The 22,374-nt window shown below is 44.1% G+C and overlaps 4 protein-coding genes across 10 annotated transcripts in view; 3 read left to right on the forward strand and 1 right to left on the reverse strand.

Moving 5' to 3' along the window:
• wnk4a (WNK lysine deficient protein kinase 4a) overlaps positions 1 to 7,788 on the forward strand; it is a 43,515-nt gene extending 35,727 nt beyond the window's left edge. Inside the window, exons 15-20 of the mRNA XM_069704651.1 lie at positions 1,475 to 2,307; positions 2,902 to 2,986; positions 3,979 to 4,615; positions 5,064 to 5,269; positions 5,379 to 5,470; positions 5,880 to 7,788. Of these exons, the coding sequence (XP_069560752.1) occupies positions 1,475 to 2,307; positions 2,902 to 2,986; positions 3,979 to 4,615; positions 5,064 to 5,269; positions 5,379 to 5,470; positions 5,880 to 5,882 (1,856 nt within the window). The 3' untranslated portion in view covers positions 5,883 to 7,788. The remainder of the gene's footprint in view (positions 1 to 1,474; positions 2,308 to 2,901; positions 2,987 to 3,978; positions 4,616 to 5,063; positions 5,270 to 5,378; positions 5,471 to 5,879) is intronic.
• Positions 7,789 to 7,889: 101 nt separating this feature from the next.
• On the reverse strand, positions 7,890 to 9,328 carry coa3a (cytochrome C oxidase assembly factor 3a). Its single transcript, XM_069704681.1, has 2 exons — positions 9,105 to 9,328; positions 7,890 to 8,456 (listed from the first exon to the last, which is right to left on the reverse strand). The coding sequence occupies exons 1-2, from the start codon at positions 9,298 to 9,300 to the stop codon at positions 8,353 to 8,355; spliced, it is 300 nt and encodes a 99-aa protein (XP_069560782.1). The 5' UTR covers positions 9,301 to 9,328; the 3' UTR covers positions 7,890 to 8,352.
• A 233-nt stretch (positions 9,329 to 9,561) lies between these two features.
• cntd1 (cyclin N-terminal domain containing 1) lies at positions 9,562 to 12,561 on the forward strand. Its single transcript, XM_069704698.1, has 7 exons — positions 9,562 to 9,878; positions 10,752 to 10,827; positions 10,907 to 11,078; positions 11,165 to 11,327; positions 11,407 to 11,551; positions 12,059 to 12,155; positions 12,381 to 12,561. Exons 1-7 carry the CDS (start codon positions 9,710 to 9,712, stop codon positions 12,492 to 12,494), a joined length of 936 nt encoding a protein of 311 aa, XP_069560799.1. The 5' UTR covers positions 9,562 to 9,709; the 3' UTR covers positions 12,495 to 12,561.
• Positions 12,562 to 18,554: 5,993 nt separating this feature from the next.
• Positions 18,555 to 22,374, forward strand: part of tanc2b (tetratricopeptide repeat, ankyrin repeat and coiled-coil containing 2b) — a 137,102-nt gene continuing 133,282 nt past the window's right edge. For all 7 annotated transcript variants that reach the window (XM_069704638.1, XM_069704637.1, XM_069704639.1 and 4 more), the window contains exon 1: positions 18,555 to 18,706. The gene's annotated coding sequence lies outside the window, so the exon portion shown is untranslated. The remainder of the gene's footprint in view (positions 18,707 to 22,374) is intronic.

Raw genomic sequence — 22,374 nt, forward strand, 5'->3', positions numbered from 1 at the left:
ATCGTTGTGTGCGTGCAGTCACGTGTGCACGGGCGTCCACTAACGCATGTGTGTGTGCGTGTGTGTGTGTGTGTCTTGTGTCTTAGACTACAGTGTGACTAACCCCAGTGTAGATGTGCGTTGTGCTCCCCCGTTCCCCAACCGAGAGGTCTTCGGTGCAGACATTACTTCACCTGGGCGACCTCTGTTACGCTCCCAGTCTTTCCACAACGCCCCAGGTAAAAAGCCTCTCCACCCCTCCCCTCCGGCCCCGCGTGAAGAAGGCCTCGCATTGTTTACTGTTTCAGCACAGTGAGAAATTGTTACAGTCCTTTGGCAAAGAATAAGTCATCGCAAAAGCTCAGCTACCTCATAAACCCCTCCTCCCTCCTCCTCCTCCTCCTCCTCCTCCTCCTCAGGGCCCTTTCTTGGTATTGTTCAGCCATTCGCATGGCGCCATCCGTCATCCCCACATCTCAAAGCCTTCGTCTGTGTCTGCCTTGCAGCAGGGCCTCTTGGGTAATTACCTCACCTGACGGGAGCTTTCTGGCTTTTGAGGGGAGCCGTGAATGCTGTCGTTGTAAAAGCACGAGTTTTCTCCACTGCTGCGATAGTCAGCAACATCTGTTTGCCAGCACAAACTCCCTGCCGATTTTTCCCGGAAAGCCCCCCCCCCCCAATCCCCGCCTGTCGAAGTCTCCCTCACCGCATTATATAACACATATCACTCCATGTGCCCCCAGTTTTCAGCCCTCAGCTGCCATCTGAACATCCTCGTCCCCTCTCGTCCCGTGTCCCCTCTCTGCTGGACGTCCGCTGCACGCTTGCTTTTGCGCAATGCTCCTCGGGCCACCCGCCACATTACAGAGTGTTGCCTAACCTATGTTTCCATCAGCGTGGAAAAAAAAAAAAAAAAAAAGTAGAGGCTGGTTTGCATCATCAGCAACAGGAGGTGTGGTTTATAACTGTGGAGCCATTGTTAGAGTAAACGTCAAAATCAATGAACGGGGCGAGGATATTGGCATCCTGAAACTGCTCCCCGGGGAGGGATGTCGAAATCCCGACTTCATAAATCTCACAATCGGATCCCAGAAGTTGTCCCCGTACACGTGGGTTCCATTTACACTCTTCTTGGATGTTGGGATGTTGCCTCACTCGCTCCATTGATGCTGAATCCCCTCACAGCCATGTAAGCCCGGTGTGCTCCGGCTGACTCGCGCAATCACAGTCAGCTGCTGCTTTAAACAAAACGTTTTTGTCCACCATGAAAAGCCATTATTTAAAGGTACGGGAAAGATTCATTCCCCACATGGTGTCTTGGCAGGAAGAATTGGACTGACGAAACTCCACATCTAAAATTTGGCCTCTTAGGTTTCGATGCATAAAAATAAATGGGGACATTAGCAAGCGTTTTATTTGCTTGTACGTTTTGTCCTTCACAGTTCAGATGATTCGCTTCAAACCATAAATTAAAACTCATGTCTTTTCCTTCCAGGTTCTCCTGTTCATTATGCGCAACCCCACCACCACCCTGCATCTATGCTGCCCCATCACCAGCAATACCATATGCCCTACATGGGCCACACTCACTTCCCGTTCCAGTTTCCGGGATCTCCGGGTTCCCCCAAACCAGCGGGGTTCCACCCTCCCCTCACCCGTGTAGCCAGCAACCCCACCTTCCCCTCCGCTCCCTCCCCAGACCCCAGCTCCCCCGGCCCTCAGAAGGAGACCCCGAGCCCCGGCAGCAATGAGAGCGTTACCATGTCCCCGCCTGGCCCTCAGCATCCAAACATGTGGCCCCCCCACACCCAGCCCCTGTTCTCCCTGGCCAATGTCATCTCCATGGCCATGAGCATGGCTCAGTCTTTCATCCCTCCTGCGAGCCTCTCCACCCAGGGGATCCCCTCTTTCCCAGGCTTCCACCCCCAGCTGCACAGCCAGATGGCCCCGCAGTCAGGTTACCCCTCCGTTTACCAGCAGCATTACCAGACTCAACCAGCAGAGCTCCCGTACCCTGCGCAGAACAACATCTACCACAGCCCTGAGCACACGCCTCAAATGGACACAGCTGGTTTTCACCAGAGCAGTCACCCACCATGGCCCCATCACGTGTCTCCACCTTCGATGCCTTCCACTCCTCCACCGGCTCCTCTGGAGACTCTGCAGCAGGTTGGACTCTCCGGTTCCCCCGGCCTGACCCAGGTGAACGGCTACGTGGCCCAATACTCAGCCCAAGTTCCCGCCCGGGATGAACCCAGATCAGAAATGTCCAGTTCAAACTCCTCGTCGGATCTTTCCACGTCTCCCTCGCAGAGCCCAGAGAGCACTGTGAGTGATCTGTTAAGAATTACCTCAAAGTCAGGGTCTGAAATGATTATTTTATTAATCAGTTAATCTATCATCAGGACATTAATCAGCAATTTGGATTAGTGATTAATTGTTGAAATCATTTATTAGGAAACAATGCTGAACATTCAGTGATGTGAATCTCTCGCCTCTTTTCTCTGTTTTAAATGTCTGTAAATTGAATATATTTAGATTGATTGGACATAAAATTGATTGATGAATTATTGATTGTTATTAATAATTGATTGGGCATAAAAAGCTGTGTCCTCAGTCCTTCTTTCACAAGCTTGTGAAATTTGTGTCTGACAGATTTATGAATTAATTGAGATTTGTTTTCTATTTGAATGCCTGAAGATATCTGCTGATACCGATTACCAGTTCAATATAAGTGCTCTGTTTAAAAAAAAAAAAAAAAAAAAAAAATTGTGTCTACAGCATTGCAAAACTCATTTTATAATAATTTGATGTAAGCGAGCATTTGGCCGGGGATTTCTGTGGCACAAAAAAAACCAGTTGATGTCTAACACCCAGTCTGCCGTGGCACTAATGACAATAATATTCCACCTCCTCGTCTAGTTATCATCCTTCAGCAGTCCAGTGCACCCCCCTGTACCCGAGATGAATGATAGCAGCCCAAAGTTTCAAACTTCCTCTGAATCTGGTAAGAAATTCCATCTCATGTTCCCAAAACAGACCTCTGCTTCATTAACACCTTATATGATGGATGGTACTAAGCAGGGGCTGCAGAACTACATACTCTATCATGTTTACATCACAAACAAACCCACGCGCACACTTGCGACTACCCACAGACACACTTTTAGCCAAATATGACATTTCTGTCCCTCCATTTTATATTGTATGAGGTCAAAATATAGCCTGGCGTCTCTGTTATGCACCGTTTGCTTTTTCAGTGGTTTTCGGTTCCCTCTGTCTCTCCCTATGGCGACATTATCACATATTAGTGGTGCCTCAGGAGCTGTTGCGTAACCGCCAGTCTGGATGTAATGTTCCATTCAATACCGACACAAACGTAGGTGTGATCGCGGCCCGACCCACCGCCGACGGCCAATCGGCGGGCCGCTTCGCTCGTTACGGGCCTCTCCTCACACATCCACACCTGTCTGTGTTTATACCGTCCTCAGAAGCCCGAGTCAACAGAGCGCCTCTGTTTCAGCGGGCAGAGACCCAGACTCTGTGTTTACTGTAAGAAGGACGCTCAGTGGGCAAACGGAGGCACTGCAGGACTTTAAACCCTTTCAATGATCTGCAGACATGAGCATGCAGGGACTCTGAGTGTTTGTGTATTGATGTGAAACCACTTTACATCTCCATGACAACAGAGTGATACTCCTTTGAAGTGTACTACAGAGAAGCACATGATTAGGTTTTCATCAAAGGCGGGTGACCGGGACCGAGTGAGGCTTCGTTCTGATGATCCGTCAGGTCTGAGAAGATTGGAGAACAATCGCTGCCTGTGATTGGCTGTCACTTATATAAATTGGCCACCCAGATGTCAGGAACTTCTCATGGACTTTAACTAACGATCATTAGTGTCATCCAATATAATCGGTTCCTTTTAAAACAAATCGGTATATTGATGCTACTTAATAGCATGTACGCTCAATACAACCTTTTCTTTTTACATCCCAGAGCTTAAGATGGCACCAGTGACTGTTGGGAGATTCCAGGTGACGCCCAGCATGGACATCTCACCCCCTGCTGTGACCGTAGGTGCTGTACCTGCTGCACCACAGCCGGCCGACAGCGGCGTCACCCCGTCAGAGAGCAGCACCGAGGAGCAGGCGGAGTCCGAGACGAGCCTGGGCACCTCCCTCACCATGTCCCCTCCCCACCCGCACCCCCGGAGGGGGTCCGCGGCCGGGGTCCTCCAGGAGGTGGACGGGCAGGCCGGGTGGGCTGTGAGCCAGGAGCAACAGCAGCAGCAGCAGCAGCAACAGCAAAACAGAGATGAAGAAGAAGAGGAGGATGAGGACGAGGAAGGGGAGGTGGAGGTCGTCGGGGAGAGGCCGAGGGCGAGGAAGAGAAGTCGCAGGAGAGCGTACAGCCTCAGCCTGATGGCAATGTCGGCAGACAGCGGGCTCTCGGTGACGGCCGCGGAGATGGAGGGGAGGCTGTGGGACGGAGGAGCCGGCAGTCCGCAGTACAGCAACGCTCTCCACCATTTATGGATGATGACGTACAACCGCAACGCTCCCTACCTGAGCAGCGACGACTCAGACAGCGATGACGAGGACATGCTGGTCGAGCTTCAGGAACTCAGAGAGAAGTAAGCGACTCTGTTGGAAGATGCTCAAAATAAAGTTTCCTATTGAACAGGTGCCATGAACACCGTATTAACAAAATACAGAGTACAGAACTGTTAGAAAATTAAGAAGAGCAAAATAATGGTTTCAGTAAACTCAAGTCGATGACGTTGAATATGAATGCTGAAGTTTTAAGGGCTTTCATCTGGGCTCTCGTACCAACTACTGCATTCAAATTGTTGTTAAACACTGTTTTTGTTTGTTTGCTTCTGCACTACAAGCCTGATGCAATGTCTCAATTTTCAAGACTTAAATGAAGTGAAATACATCAATAAATACACAAGCTGCACATTATCGGAAATATTTTGATGCTGAAACTCGCTCCGGGATTTCCGGCACCCTGAGTGGTCCTGTTGAATTTTGACAGGAGTTTTCAGATGCTCACATTTGTTACCTCTTGTCCTTCATCAGACATCTGACGGAGGTCCACGCCCTGCAGACCGCCCAGAAGAGGGAGATTGAGGCGCTGTACGAGAGGATGGGGAAGGTTCCCCCTCCGGGCATCGTCTCTCCTGCTGCTATGCTGTCCAGTCGACAGCGCCGCCTGTCCAAAGGCAGCGGATTCTCCTCGTCTCGCAGGAACAGCCTGCAGCGCTTGGACATGCTGCCACTCCAAGGTAGTAAAGATATCAATTTCTCCTCGTCAGAGTTCCTGCTGAGTAAAATATGTGCCGGCTTTACGTGTGAATGGTTTTTTTTTCTAAGCCACGCACTGTGTCCTCCAAGGTATCATCAGGAGAAACTCCCTTGGAGGCAGCAGCAGCGGCTCGCAGGACAAACCCAGCAAAGGCGTCACCTTTGCTGACATAAGTAGAATGGTGAGTGAACGCAGCATTAAAAAGTTCAGTGTGCGCAGGATTCAATTTTATTCATAAAGCGCCAAATCACAGCACAGGTTATTTCAGGGCACTTAACAAAGTAAAGTCCTTACAACAGAACTTTATAACATTAGGGGTTCGAGGTAAAAGCACGAACCTCGTCCTGCGAGGATCTATCAGCGTAAATTGAATATAATCATCATAATTATATTTTCAACAGTGTACTGCCGTGTTTTCTAAAGAGGTGTTCAGTCAGTTGCAATCTGCGACCTCACCACTAGATGCCCCTAAATCCTACACACTGATCCTTTTAACAACCTTTTTTTTTTTTAAATTTTATTTCTCCACCTGAAACATGATAAATAAATGCCTTGTTCTTCATTGTTTTTCCTCATCTGACTTTTTCTAGTAAGAAACTCTCAGCCGAGCAACGCTGCGTATCTGGACTACCTCATCTGAAGTGCGACTGCGGTGGTCAAACCTGTCCTGTAGGAGGATCGCTTTAAACCCCCCCCTCCCCCCATCTCCCACCCACTACCCACCGCCCTCCTCCTGGCACACCAATCGGGCAAACTGCTTCCCTCTGCAAGCGGTCACTTACCTCAAATGTATTCAAACCGTCATCAGTAAAAAGCTGGATTTACACGGGGAGCTGTACCGTCCAGTTTTCACACCTGCCATCAGAATCCGGTGAACTCGTTGCAGCTGAAGCACCGAATACCAAACCGGCCCGGTTCGTGTTAAAGAACGACAAAAGTTGAGTTTTGTAAATAAACAAAGTTCCTTTTTTTATTTTTTTTTTTTTAATGTTTTCTCTGAGCAAAGATTAGTATAGTAGTTTTTTTTTGTTTTTTTTTAATCATGAACGCAGTCAAGCGATAGTACAAAGTGCCGCAGAGTTGAGCGACGTACCCCGACTTTGACCCAGAACGAGAATAGCTGATGTTTTCCTGCTCGTCTGACTCACTGCTGTTAAAACAGTCCCGAGCACAGTAAATGTGAAGCACAGTGAGGCTCCGACACTTTTAACTGACAGCCCTCATTCACCCTCACTCGCTGTAGTTTCCTAATCATGTCTCAGTAGCTGCTGACTGCACAGTGAATATATATTGTCATTCAGTAGACCTGTGATTTTATTTTTTTTTTGCCTTCCGGGGGCTGACGAGAACAGCCGAGATGCATTGTTACATTTTGAATTCATTCAGATGTGTATTATGTTGTAGTCTCTCTTGAGTGACGAGGACACCTGTCAGGACGGCCTGCGACCTCTACACTCCAAGTTTGACTTCAATCCTGACATTTTCAGATTGAGTGGAAATTATTTTTTTCTTCCCCCATCGTACGGCGGTATGAGGAGATATTTCTATCAACACACACACACACACACACACACAGGAAGACGTTTGAGAGAACAAAAATAAAAAGGGTTGGCACGTGAGATGCTTTTTGCGGAAGTAAAAATCTGCTTGTCAAACAATTAAATGGGAAAAAGTTTGTTTTAATGGTACAAAAATATTATACATATTTTCTTAAGCCTGTAGCTGATTTAAAATGGGGAGACGGGAGGATTTCTTCGTATGGGTTAGTTGTGAAAACTCCACCTAGGTTTTAGACTACTGGCTTTCCTGTTGACTGTACATGTGTATATAATAGAATGCATTTATAGATCACGTTCACAGGTGGTGAGTAAACTAAATGAGTAAAATATTTCAGCTACCTTAATTCTTTCTCAAGCAAAAAAAAAAAAAAAAAAAAATCTTGATTTGTCGCTTGTTCCGTAGATCAAGCACCTTGTGCACTTTAGCAAATTCAATCCTGGTTCTCAGACATTGAACACAACCGTGTTTGAAACTTTTCACTCGAGGAAGAGCCGATAGGTTTCCTTTTACTTCTCCATGACGGAGGTCGAAAATATTCGCCAGTTTTATGTTTGATCACAATACAAATGGATCGCAGTAACGATGATCTATTCTCCTGCAGTTTTGATTTATTACGAGACTGTGGGGTGTAAGGAAATCAGTCCAAAGCTGTGAATCTGTAGCTGTTGCCTTATAAAATATTCACGACACACACTGAATTTTCCTGGCAGTCAAACATCTGTATTATCCGTAATATATTCGAAGAAAAGTTTCATTTCAAAAGAATTTGAATGTAAATATATAATTGTATTGCTTTCTGAAGCTGCTGTCCTGCCATGCTGAATCTGTGCCTTTCCCTTACAATGTCTTATTTTATATTTTTACTCTTGAGATTTGGTGGCTAGATCGGACTCCATATATTAAATTTGGACAAAAATAAATGCAGTTGTAAATACCACAGCTCTTTTGTCATGTTTTACTGCTTCACCCGGCATCTTTTTTTCTTACATTAATGGTTACGCAGAGATAACTGTTAGAAAATAATACAATAATTTAAAATCTAATACGTCAAGACTTTTTATTTTACAAATCATCACATCAACATAAATAATACATTTCACCAGGTTGATTTTTGTGTCGTTTCCGCAGCGTCACTGTTGTTGAAGGCCACTAAGATTTTAAAGTCATTTAGCCGACTGTTATTTTGTGTATTCCCCTCCTACTGTACACACATTACATGATACAGGCTGGAAACTTCAGGTCAGGAGGTGGGGATTACAGTCTCTGCCTTTTTTGAGGGTCAGTGGATTAGTCCTTTCCACTGACGGGAAGCTTAACCAAGATCTTAAGTTTTAAGTTGGAGACGCTCCACAATCTAAAACAAAAGTCCAGCTGATGCTCAAAAAAATAAAAATAAAAACAGCAGCCGGTCATGGAATATGAATCAGTGGCATCTCCCAAGTCCCCTCTCGGTTAATTGCAGGACCGACACCAGAAACGGGCGGGTGATGTAACACGTTCATCTCAGTTGGCGCCGCTCTTTGGGGTCTGCATCCTCACACGCTTGGCCTCCTCGTCGATCTCATCCATGATCCGCTCCTGGGACACCGAGTAAAACGTGTAGCCGTCTGATGTGGGAAGCAGCTTGGTCAAGGAAAGTACTTGAAAAATCATCATGAAGAAATAAGGTTAGGTTAGGTTAGTTACTTTATTAATCCCTGAGGGGAAATATTTCCGCTACAGCAGCATACAGAAGCAATAAGATAATAATAGGAAAGCAATAAAATAGCAGTAAAAAAAAATATAAAATGCACAGTATATACAGTACAGTATATATCTATATATATTATATACATAAGTGCAACAGGAGTGATGCAAGAAAGCGTGTCGGCCAGGTATGTGTGACATGATTACTGGTTTGAACAGCACAGGTTGAAAAGAATATATATATACATATATATAGTGAATAGTATATTTGAAAGAAAAAAAAACTGGACAGTTTTAAATATCCTCTTTCTTTTTTAATGTTTTCAACATTTGCCATTACGATCAGTCAGTGGTGCGTTCAGGAACCACCTGGATCTCGAAAGGCCATCCCCGAGGCTCACTCACCTGCTGAAAAGCAACTTTAAACTTCGGGAACATTTAAAGTTAATAAGACGCCTGTTAATTCTCTGCTTTTTTTTTTAATTTAATTTTTTTTTTATTTTAGCACCGGCTAAGCTAACGTTACGTAGTTCACCTTGTGTTGACGTCAGCGTGCGCGACAAGGATACAGATCCCCACAACGACCGCTCCGATGGCGAGTCCCGTCACGATGTTTCGCGCGCGCAGCTTCGTCGCCCTCTTCTTCCACTGCTCGAGCTCCACCTGTTTGATGAAGTACATCTGGTCCCTGGAAAGACCGGCTTTGATCGGGTCCACCCTGGTGGCGAAGGGAGCGTCGGACTTCGGGGCAGTCTCGTCGGCCATGTCTGCCGGTGAAAGTGAGGCTCGGCTCGGTTGCGCGCAATCCGCTGATCTCCAAACGGCGGTTCGCGCGAGTGCGCCGTGAGGAGCCGCCATCCGTGGGGTTTGTAGATCTGCGGTGTTCGGAGGAAGCGCGCGACCGCCGGGAAGTGCTGTTCCAACGGAATAAAAGTCGTGCAACTTCCAAATAAGCCCCCGGTTTTTTTGTTGGTTTTTTTTGGTTCCTAGGGTGAAAAAAACAAAACAAACAAAAAAAACGGCGGGAAGTGCGACATCTTCTGGAAAGTATAACCCTCTGCCGCAATATATTTTGGTGTTATTTTTAAGTCAAGAATTGAACTTGATACGTTCAGTTTATTATAAATATAACGAGCTTTCACGCTCCTGGAAAGACGTTAGACAGTCTGGCTAAATGGCGAAAAGATTGCTTTGTTCTCCGGGCCGAAGTAACGCTGTAAGTTTAAAGTTTGGCCAAGCCCCTTCTGAACTACTCACTGATTTCCTCATCAATATCAACCAAATAAACAAAGATAACCTCGAAAGTTTATCAAAATGTAGCTTCAAGCACAAAAGACTTGTTGGTGAGTAACGCTGGTTTTGCAGTTTTAATGATGTGCGGATGTTTATATGTCAAACGTTAAATCACGTTATTTGGGTAAACAAGCCGGTTTTATGCAAATTCTAATTACTCAAGTTTCTCCATAACAACCAGGTTTTTTTTAATTGTATTATATCACATACAATACAATTTGTTTTTCCTTTCCTTTAACACCAGAGGGTAAATTTAAAACATAATTTGAGGCTATCTTTCTCGGTCCAGCACAACGTTTAATGACTTTTAATGAGCAGACCAGTTAAATACAGTTTATTTTCATATGTTCAGGGTAATACCTTCGATAATAAACTCTATTACGGCACCTTTCCTGAATTAAAACAACATACAATGCAGCTCAAAGGGTTTTTCAGGAGAAAGTAATAGGAACAAACTATCAATGATAAAAAATTACATTGCACAGCTCTCAGCTGTTATCTCATGCTAAAATAATATGGTACTATTTAGTGAGCGGACCATCTGGGCCTGTGTATCATCTCGTCTCATCATCCAGACGATGATTTGTACTTTGATATTTCAAGCTTTTAATTTCCAATATGTTCAATTAGCATTGCTGTGAAGACGTGGGCTCAGATTTAATTTGACTGAGTCCACCTCACACACCTACATGTGATCTCCGCGTCTCTGAACATAAGATTGCGTAATACGCACGTGACACTGTGTTGTTGTTTTTTTCCAATTTATTATTATTTTTTTTTCCTCGTGTATTTTTGTTTGCTCTTCTCATGGTCTGTTGGCTCTGTTTACGACACGCTCGGCTTACAAAGTCCCTGAAAGGATTTCTATGTTTTGTTCTGTGCTTTTGCAAACATCCTGCGTTCCTCTCCTGGCGTGCTTTAAGAGTACATCTTACTGATAACTCAAGAGCTGAGACTGGACCCGCAGGTTGGATACCACGCCGTTGAATTACTTCAAAGGTGAGAAGGAAGCAGCACAGTTTCTCTTTCCCCCGTGACACGTTACGCATCATTTATTTAAGTATCCCCCTCCCCACAGGTTCGTGGTTAAACACCTTGCGGATTTGCTCACCACGCCCACACCTCAAGGTGCCGCCGCCGATCAGCCGCCGAGTTACGAGGATGCTGTTTTTGACAAGCTCAAGGACAAATTCCCGCTCGTCGTCTTCTCCTGCGTGCAGCTCGCCAGCAAAGTGTCGATGCACAGTAATGTGAGTTTCTGCCGATCGATAACCTCGGAAAACCCGTGATTTAAGAAATAAGGTCGTCTCCTGTAATTCTTTGAAACATTTTCCAGATGATTGACAACATCACCGCGGCGCGCTTTCTGCATTCGGTCGGCCACAGCGTTTCCAAACAGACCATCATCGAGTCGGAGCTGCTGGTCCTGAAAGGGCTTGAATTCAGACTGAATGTCCTTAACCCGCTGACATACGTGGAGATACTTCTGGAGGTGCTGGGTAAGACGGTGTGAACGCGGAGCAGCCGGAAAAGGCTTTGTTCGGATCATTTGGATCACTTTTGTCTGAACTTTTGTAGGACACAACGAGCGGTCCGTCCCTGTGAAGCACCTTTATCACCTGTGCCACCATGTTCTGCAGTTCATCGTCTTAGAGAGGACGGCCATCTACGACACCTTGTTGATGACCACCACTCGGGGTGTGAGCCCATCCGGCGAACAGAGGTATCGTATTTCTCTTTAAGAAACAATCGCTGATGTTTCGGGACAGGTGGAGCGGGCTGGCAGCGAACTGGACTCCAACCAGCTGACAACTGTCTAGAGGGGGGGGGGGCATTTGGAAGCAGCACCAAAAGCTGTGAACACAACATTGAAGACATTATCAGCTAATGATAAACTTCTCAGCAGACATGTTCCATTACCAGCGTTCATTTGAAGGCTTTTTTTTTTTTTTTTTTCCTGTTAAACTTTTTATTTTACTTCGAGCACTGATTGGATTTTTCGATTTCCAGCTCCGAAGCAGCGAAGTGCTCCGCCTATGTTTGACAGGTGGTCACGAACTGTGTCTGTGTGATGCTTAGCGCAGGGCAGGTAGCGCACAGTGCAACTGATAGAGCTTTTCCCCATGAAAACAGCTGCGACGAGAGCAGCGAGTATGAAATGAAACACAATCTAATGATTATGTCTGCTTCAGCACCGTGTCATTAATCTCTAAAAAAAAACAAAAAACAGAGAGAAGTTTGTGACAGTGACGGAGGACTGCATGCTTCTCGGTGTTGCTGTGATTTCTGTGGCTACGTTCATCCTCTATGTCAGAAAATGGGAACAGGTGAGACACTTGTATTTTTTTTTATTTTTTTTTATACGTATTAACCTCGTTTAAAAATACATCTACAATATTTGTCGTCATTGTTTTGGATGTTAAATTGCCGTTTCAAGCCCCCAAACGGATCCAAGTTAAAAATGAGTCCCTACTTAAACTATGACAAAGGCATTCGGTGCTTCGCCAACTTTACAAACGGCTTTGACGGCGCTTTCTTTAACTGCGTTGCAGGTAGTGGAAGAACTGAGCAACATCACAGGAATCTCAAGCAAGAGCATCAGTGATTTGGCTCATGTAATATTGGTGCACATTGTTAGCACCAGTTCCCCTTCGATACAAACCTGAGTCCTGATGATGAATTCCCCGGACGCGTCTTTTCAACTGTCGCTGCTTTTGTTAAGGTTGTAGATGTTGGTGCAGAACATGCAGAACATCGGTGGACTGCACTAAATAAAGGTTTTTCAAAATTATGTTTCTATTTTGTACAAAAAAAAAAAAAAAAAAAAAAAAAATCAAACGTGTGAAATTTGGTTTTAAAACCAGAAAATGTAATTGTGTGCTGTTTCCAAACTGGGACAAACAGTTTGAGAAATACTACTTGACAGGGATATTGTCAACATTATTACTGATCTTATCAGTCACATGTTTTCATTGGATCTCACTCGGTGGTAATTGTTCACCAGAAGCCACTGGTGGGTCTACAATAGTCTCCATGTACTGCAGCACCCTGAGTTCACGTGAATCCCGGTAGCTTTCCTTCCACACACACAGTGACTGGTGCAGAGAGAGAAAACTAATCTAATGTGATGAATAATTTGAATGCTGTTTCATGACTTTGCCTGCACAAATTCACTTTACTCTGTTTTTTGTTTTTTTTTGTTGTAAAGTTACAACTAATCAGTGCGTGTTTTTAAAGCGAGGCCTAAATCCTGCAGGGTAACCTCAAATTTGATTGCACGTAACAAAAAAATAAATAACGTATTATCTAGTGATCACCAGTATTTGGTTCTGCACACAGTCTCTTCACTGCGATCTTCTAGAGGCCGGGGGAACCGAAAGAGGTGACGCTCTTAACTGTGAGGTCAAAAACTGAAGCCCATGAGTGCGGTGGGAGAATCCAGTGCAGACAAACTGTCCTCGGAAAGGTGATCAAATGACTCTTGTTATATCCATCATCATCATCATCTTCCTCCCTCTTTCGACTGACTGGACTGTATATCAGATATGGGGAGATGTGGGACCGTGGCGCTACCCCCCAGGAAGTAGTCCACAGTCTGAGCTCCGAGTCTATGATCTCCCCTGTGTTTGTTCTGCTGAAAAGGTGTTTCATCTTGCTGTTGCTCCTCAGGATGTCTCGGCTCTGTATTTGTTTGCTCGCTTCCCCCCCCATGGGTAGATCCATTTAATACTCTCGCCTCTCGCACGCTCAGACCTGTGCTTGTTGTGATACTGCACAGGGTGTGCTATATTGCCTTGGAAAGGAAAAAAAAAAGAAAAAAAAAGAAGAGAGATACAGGGAAGCTGTCTTCCAAAAGAAATCATCGGCTTGCAATAAAAACATGGCAGGTATCAAATATACTGAATATTATTACAGCTAAAAACAAACCCCCACCCCCCAAAAAAAACCCACACCAGGTAGAGAGAAAACTGGTCAGTTGCATCCTGCCATAACCTGCAGCACATAATGTATCATAGAAAAGTTACATCTGGATGGTGGTGCTGGAGGGGGGGGAGGGGGGGGGTCTCTGAGGGGAATCTTTGAAGTCGCTGCCAGCTCTGCACTCATGCTCTGGGTTTGACTGGAGATGGCTCGGAGGCAGGACACTGAGCCTTTGTTCCTCTGGCTGCCTGGCTCAGATGAAGCACTTTTCCCAGAGCAGAGGGGACGACTGCAGGTGGAAGGCAAAGAGGTCTCAGAGGCGTCAGGCCGTCTTGGAAAGCGGTGTTACTTAAAGAGGCGAGCTGGATGTTGCTGTTACGAGACTGTGGTTAAAATGCTTTTAAGTATATTCCACAGCTGGTGTCACCCGCGTACGTTGTCGACGACGTTACCCTCCGAGGACTTCGTTGCAGCTCACGTCGAATGCAATAGTGTCGATAACGTTTGCATGCCAGGGGTCCCCCCCCCACCACCACCACCACCACTCCCTCCTCGCAGCCCCACCACACACGCAGCCCAAACATATTTACTCAGGTATTCGGTGTCTTGTTGCTCCCAGCTTTCCCTTGCAACACAAACCTGATTGCGTGGGACACAACATAACAGATGGCAGCCAGCAAGCGTGGAAGAACATCTGCAGATACCATCAGGTGTGAAATCATCCAGGAGAAAACCGAGGCTGTCGGAAGGTGCAGCACCCGTACCCACCACCGTTTCCTTACAACTTTATTGGAAACTACTTTCACACTTAAGTTTTGAGTGACGTCAACATTTGAAGTACACTTCACAAAATGAAACTGTGTCACATGACCCGTATTTGACTGCAGATTTCTGTCGGGATTCAACAGAACTTTTTTTTTTAATTATTTTTTTTATCCCCACAATGACATCATCTATGTTTTTGTCGCACAAAATTCTATGTAGCTTTCAATAGTGTAAGTGAAATTATATAAAACAGAAAATTGCAGTTTAATATTAAGACAGCAAAACTATTTTTGTGCTCAACGTGACTGCAAATCTTGTAAAAAAACAACAACAAATCGATTATTTTATTTCACAAAAATGTTGCCTTATAAATAAATTGGAATGTTACAGAGTCAAACTTGCAATTATTGACAAGTTCTCACATATTGGCAGTTTTTCCACCAAAATATAAATATTGTACATTTGTCTTCGTGGTAAACATTAGAAACTGATAGAGAAGAGTTTGAAAAACAAACCGATCCAGTCTTGGTGGAAAATTGTTAACAAAATTAATTTACAATTAAATTAATCTTTGAATCCTTACATTCAAAATACATTAAACCTTTAAGAGACCATTTTAAATGTATAAAATTGTGAGACATGGTAAAAAAAAAAAAAAAGACTTTAAATAAGAAGAGACACATTTCATGCTACCTACCAGTGTCACATGGAGGAAATAATTCATTATATTTAATATGTAACACTATTAAACACCAATGAGACACATTCCTGGTGTATTGTTTTCTAAATGATGCACTTCTGTTGAGATCTGAATACAACAGACGCGGATGGATGGTCCAGAACAACTTCTGGTTTTGCTTGTTGATTATTGTGACTGTGATGTTTCTGATTTTAAAATAAGCTCGTCCCAGTGTAGAATTATTCTTGGCCAGTATATTGTTTTACTAATACCACTTTGGAAATAAAGTCCTGAGGGGATTTCCTTTTACATGGCTGACTTATCCAAATGAGCAAATCAGCTCTTAAGGGATGTGCCCTGTCTCTCCTTGGCAACTGTTGCTATGCTCACTGTTGCTACTGCAGATTCTGAGCTTTCTGAGTTATTGCTCTCATAAAAAAAACAAAAACACATCTTTTTGTTTTAAATTAAAGAGAACGTGAATGCAGGCATTTTCACGTACCCGGATGTGAGTTGATTCGGTGAATTCACATTTGAAAATGTTGAAGAAAAGCGACTTCTGCCAGGATCTCTCCCTCTCGACATGCGACTGTATTCTTTGAGTCTGATATTGGCTTAACATCTGATGAAGCAGAGGAGCTGGAGGTGCAGTGGTTCATCCATGGCCAGGCTTCACTGAGTCCGCTCTCTTACTTCTCTGGCTCCCCACCACTCCGCTGATCTCTCTGCAATCTTGTGTTAGCCCCCCATTAATCTCACCTCCTCCTGCGGTCTGTTAAAAAGGCAGAGCGGGCGGCACACTCACCTTCACTGTTTTCATCCTTTATTTTCAGACTGAGGGGGGGGGAGAAGTCCGAGAGAAGCTCAGGTGGGATTTGATTCAATGCCAGTACGTGTTTCCAGAGGTGAGGTTGGGGGGGGGGGGGCTTAAACACTCGGCTATCTGTGACCACCTCATCCATCACGCACGCACACACACACTGTGTCAAAAACCCTGCACCAAAACTAGTTTCCAAGGCCTCCCTCAGGTATTTCTCATTACCATTTGCAGAGCAGGAACCTTTAAAGTACAAATATCTACTTTGGCACGTTTGTTGTGTCTGTCTCCTGAAGGATATATTTGGCTTACACGCTGAGATGTGTGATGCTGTCATGCCTTAATTCTGCCAAGCGTCAAATGTGCTAGAAAAGGATTACCTTCTTTCTTGAAGACTGGATAATTGGCTTACAATACAGAGCGCAGGCTATAGTGAACATCTTCCGCTTATCAGCAAAATGATAAAAAGCCCGACTTCTAATGAAAAAAAAGCAGCGAGCCCTCACAATACAACAAAGTTAAAAAAAAAAAAAAAAAACAGAATTTAAATAAAAGACTAGAAAGTCCACAATAAATTGGCACCAAGTCACATGATAGGCTGAACTGCAATGATCATCAAGTCCTTGTCTTGCAATGAAGGGGTCTACCCTGCAGTTCAGATATCGGCTGTGAATTAATAATGCGATAAGAGAATAGGTAGATTATAGCTAGTGCCAGATAAGCACACAGTCATTCACTTCAATAAAAAGGGTAGAAGAAGTATACAGATCCTTCAGTAAAAGTACCAATATAGCGATGTAAAAATAGTCAGGTACAAGTCCCATATGAAAAGTCTTACCTCGGTAAAAGGGAATATAAGAATAAGGAGCAAAATGTTCAAATATTAAAGCAAAACATTGTATATGGCATCATTATATTATTAATAGTGAAGCATCAGTGTGTCAGCAGCATGCAACTGTTGTATAGCTGCTGCAGGTGGAGCTGGTTTGATCTACTTTTTATCCAGTTTTATATACAGATAACCTGAGGAGTCGACAGATGATTAAAGCGAGAGGAAAGAAGAAATAAAAGTTCTGATTAACAAATCTCTTTTCAGTTTTAGACTTTTTCTCTTATCTTTGATTTTCGCTGAGATATTTGATCATTTGAACATTTGTGGAAATGACACCGAGCGAAAAGTTTTAGAGGATTTAGGATTGAGAGGACTATTTGGTGGAGCTGTTAACAACTCCTGGACTTCTGAAATGCTACTAGACAACACTTTTTGTAAACAAGTCGGAAACCAAATAGTTTAATCTTTAAGAAACTGTTGTATTTTAAAGGCTTGTTATATTCGCCATTGTGCCAAATCTTCTTTTTTTTTAAAAGTTACTAAAGCTGTTAACTAAATGTTGGAGTGGAAAGTAAAATAGTTCTCTCCAAAATGTAGTGAATGTTGCATGAAATGGACATACTGAAGTACACCTCAAATTATGAATCGGCACTGACGTGAGAGTATATAAAATGATAATTAAACACACATATAATCAATTGCTTTAAGATGAATTATGACACATTAAGTGACTGCTTGATTTAGATCATCTGAAAGCCATTCAACTTCTTATGCCACAATCAAGCCCCGTTAACTTTACCCCACACCGCGTCCCTGATTGTAAACATGTCTGTAGTTTTATTGACTGATTGAGAAGAGGTCAGGATTATGTCTGACTCTCGCCAAGCGTCTTCTCCATCTATCACTTCAAATGTCAGCCGCCGCGGTCTGCAGGGAAGAGGAATTGAAGTTTGATTGGCATCGACCTTGTTTCTCTTGAATAATTACGAATGATTTAGGTATTAGTGCCTCCTTTGGTCGTGAATAATTCATTAGACCTGCCTTCCACCCCCGCTGCATGTTTGCTCCTATGCGCCGTCTGCTCGCCAGGGTATTGAAGCTGCGTCAAGACGGTCAGAGATCAACCGCATAACACCGGAAATGTGAAAGTGTTAGTCACCAGCACGTCATTGATGAAAAGCCCTCTCTTTTTTTTTTGTTTGTTTGTTACGTGCGTGTGTATTTTGATGAGTAATTGTATTTAGTTTGCGCGCTTCACACCATTTTCCGTAAACATTGTTAAGCTTGTGTTTTTAAATTTTTTATTTTTATTTTGAAAGCCAGTACACCGGAAGTGCTGTTATTGGGACGGCGTTGACGTGCTTGACCCAAAGTGGTAGGCAGGGCAGCGCTCCATGTTGCGGCGCTGCGTGGCACTGGGCACCGACCGGCTCTGACCGACTGCAATCACACACACATGACTGTACTTGTGAATGAGCCCCGACACTCGGCACGTTTGGCGGGCGAGAGGAAGCCGTCAAGTCCGGCCACCGCTACCTGCTGCAGACCGAGCCTGCGCCGCGTACACCCAGGGGTGTCGCTACTCTGACTGTCCCCCTCCCGCCCCCACCACCACCACCACCTTGGAGTGAATGCAGCGGCTTTGATCGGTGCAGTTTATTTTCTGGAGTCGCTGTTTTTTGTTTTTTTTTTTTTTAGGGGGGGGGAGGGGGGGGGGGGACCCCATCGGAAACGTGTGCAGGACCGGTCGCGTAATCTGGAGTGAGGAGCCGCACGGAGCGCTGCAGCAAGACGCGGTTACCGGAGCAAGCGGGAGCAGGGGCACGAATGTGATGCCAAAAAGCTGGTTCAAGTCCTAGAAAAGGTAACCTATCCTCTCTCCACTGCGACTTCTGCTCTTCCTCGGCTCATTTTAAACTTCATTTCATCAAACAAATGTGTGTTGGAGGTGTCAGGCTGCTGCAGCAGCCCATTTATAACATGCATACACTGCCTGTATCCCGGCGCTGCTCGTGGGCATAAAACCCAGCCAGCCAGCCAGCTAAACCAATAAACACCCCCAGTAGTGTTTAATGAGATAGACTTAGCTGCTCCTTTGTACACAAGCCGTTTTTTTTTTTATTGCCAGCAAGACTGCAACATGTGTGATGCATTTACTTTCATATCAGAAGAGTGAAAGACATTGTTGTGTTTTTTTTTTCTTCTTCTTCTTCTCCAACATCATGTCACCAATTGGTGACATTTATTCTTTTAAAGACCAGAGAAGCCACCACACACGTTGCAGATGATTAAAGCAGAAACCTTAGTGTATTCTAACAATTATCTAGGAGGTTATTCTCATAGTCTAACCTGTATTCAACAAGGGGGGGGGGGACAATCCAGACAACAAGCTGTCCATAAAGTGAGGACGGTTATAAGAAAGAAGCTGTTCCTACTTGTTCAATGGCTTCAGGCCAGCACCTAGCTCCCTCTGCACAGCCTATTATCTGACATCTGGTCCTTCTCGACAGGGACTTAAGTGGTAATAGTATGTTTCAGCATAGGCTGTTAATCTGTGTAATGCCTATTGTTTGGAAGGGGGGGAAACCGCTTATTTTCCCTATGATCCCCCCCCCCCCCCATTCAGCACTTCAGATAGAATAAAGTAAATCTGCTTCGGATGGCGATAGTTATTAGAAAACTTTGGCAGCCGCCTTGGATGTATTGTTTTCTCCGTTTTGATTTAACACAGAAGATTTGTTATATAGCAAAAGCTGTCACGCAGGAAAATGTCTATTTTTTTAGAGCGTATAGTTTACACGCTCTTACAATTGCAAACTCTGCCTTTACAGCATCCAGAGAAGTGCTGTGATAAAGCATTTATCGGGGGAAAAAATAGGTCTGCAGACTACTAAGATTTGAGTTCCAGCCCTCATGATTTTCGCATGAGGGCTGGAGATGACTGTCGTCTCCCTGTACTTTTCTGTTCAAGTTCTTGGTTGTCAGCTCGGCTCGGCGCAGATAAAAGACAGTCATCCTCAAAGTGTTCTCTCCTCCTCACATCAATGACACGCGCTAGTTTCGCTCCTCTCTCGCTACACCCCACTCCTGACACACATCTGCAAGTTCACTGTGTGGAGGTTTTTCCATCATGAGATCATGATGTTTTTCTGTTTTAGCCGACCAGACCTAAACTTTTTTATTTTTTTTATTTTTTTTTTATCTCTCCCTGCTCTGAGGGGGTGAGGGTTGAGGAGGGGTGGGGAGGGGTGGGGGTGGGGGCAGCGACAAGGCCTTGTTTTCCACCGTCCGAGCCAACTCAGTCCCTCCGCTCACTGCTCGCTGACAGGACAAAGGTTGAAACAAAAAGATTGGGCTGCGGCGAAATGAGTGAAGGATTTCCCAAAAACTTAATTTGACACGAAACAGACTTCAGCCTTTTACTGTATTTAAAAAAAAAAAAAGTACATTATCAATAAGACAGCTTGTATCTCTAAATCAAAACTGACGCTAAAAGCAGTCCTCTCTAAACTCTGTTAGATTGCAGGTCAAATCTTTTTACTGACAGTAAAAACAGCTACTCGTGATATTTTGTCCATATTCCTGATTATTTTGTAATTTTTTTTAGGGCCACTTGGTATCTGTTAGGTAAATACCTCCAGGCGTTGTTAAATCAGTGACTATAGGAACACTTTCCTTTGTCCAGACTTTACATTTTATTCCAAGCGCCAGTTATTGTGAGTTTAAACAATGGGGTGAATGGATGGGTAAACAAAGCATCAGATTATAACATCGGAGATTGCTGTTTATTCCCACATTTCCAACCAAAACGTGGCCACGATTGTTTCGCTGATCTCAATTGTGTATTGTAGCCATAACGAAGACCCCACAATCTTGAGAAAGTTAAACCCATGCTGGATCTCTCCCCGCAAATAAACAAATAGTTTTTGTGTCCAAACCGAACCAAACCATTAAATATTGTGATGTCATGTCATGAAATAGATTCATTTGGGATTTCTGCTTTTAAAAGGCACAGAGCTGATGGGGTTGTCAGATCAGAAAATGCTTCGGCGCCTCGTTCTAGAGTGCGCGGACAAACATTTCATGGTTTAATTTTCAGGACAAAGACAGATTTACAATTTCTTTTCGCTGACAATAGTCTTGATACGTCTCAGCTACAGGACATTTTTACATAAGAGGGCAAATTCACTTTTTCTTGACCAGAAAACCCCTCGTCTGCGTACGGACATCGATCTTTTCAACTAATCCCACAGCTGAAAGGTTCAAGCACATTCTTATTCTCTGGGTCACTGAAACTCCGTCTTGGAAATGTAGATTAAATCAGGAGAAAGTGAGACAGGTTAAGACAAACTGGGGACAATAAAAAAGGCCCAACAACACTTCTTCATAAAACAAGACAACATAAATATTAATATTGGATACCACTGTCTTGACAGACACAAATAAAACGTTACAATTATACGCCTGACTTTGTATTCTTGAAAGTAGCCGGAGTTAATTAAGAGACTTGTAACTGCAGACGAACGTGTGACGGCTCTTTCAGATATGAATAGGTCTGTTGTTTAATGAGGTTAAACAGATCTTTTGCTGTGCATCCATGACCGAGCCCGACAGCGCCGGGTGTTGCTCTCTGAATCTTATCAGCTCTGAAAACGCCAGAATGTTTCCTGCGCGGGGAATAAAGGTGTCGTCCTGCGGGATGTTGTGATTCATGTCCCAGAGCGCTGAGGCAAACGACACTCTTTATGTTGGTTTAATCAGGAAAGGAAAAGCGGGTCAACGAAACCAGGAAAAGCCTGTTGGAAAAAAAAAAAAAAAATGCTTGGCTTTTTATTTTTGTGTACATGAATGTGTGAACTGTGGTATGAATAGCATGATCATCAGTTTGGGGGAAAAATGCAGTGTGAAGGAAATAAAAATTGATATTTTAGTCATAATTTATTTCCTTCTTGGCCAGTAACTCAATTTATTCCCCAAGAGTGGGCAAAGCAATCATATTAGAAATGCAAAGCTAAGCGGACCACAGCAATAACATCACACATCCGTACTGTAAATTAGTCGGCCTGTCGGTCAATCCTTTAAAAGGGACGCTTACTTTTTGTCCAATTTGGTCTTTATTCAAATGGCGGCTCCGAGGACAGAAGGTGTCGTATGCTTTTTGTGACGGCCCTCAAGGTAAATTTCCGATATTGAGCAGTGTAAATACAACCGACTTGGCGGCAAAACCCAGCAGCATCTCTAATAAGTTGAAAAATCAATGGATAAAGATATTCCAGACGCTCTGTGAAAACCCTCTGAAATTGCCTCATTTGGAGGAAACGAAGGCGCGCTGAACTCCTTTAATGAGACGCGCTCTCCTAAGGCATGTCCCTCATTTCGGTGTGGCCCTTTTGATTATGTAATAATGATGCGGAAAAAGCGTCTTCTTTGGCACTCGGCTCTTTCTTGTTCGCGACCAGACTCCGAGGTAAAAGCCGGGCTGTTTCATCTCGGCCTTTCTACTTTTTTTTTTCCCCATCAGAAAAATAACGC

This window comes from Brachyistius frenatus, unplaced genomic scaffold (assembly GCF_029030835.1).
Source record: "Brachyistius frenatus isolate BFR_SWC_R1_liver_20210118 unplaced genomic scaffold, ASM2903083v1 Contig_51, whole genome shotgun sequence".
In the NCBI taxonomy this organism is placed as follows: Eukaryota; Metazoa; Chordata; class Actinopteri; family Embiotocidae; genus Brachyistius; species Brachyistius frenatus.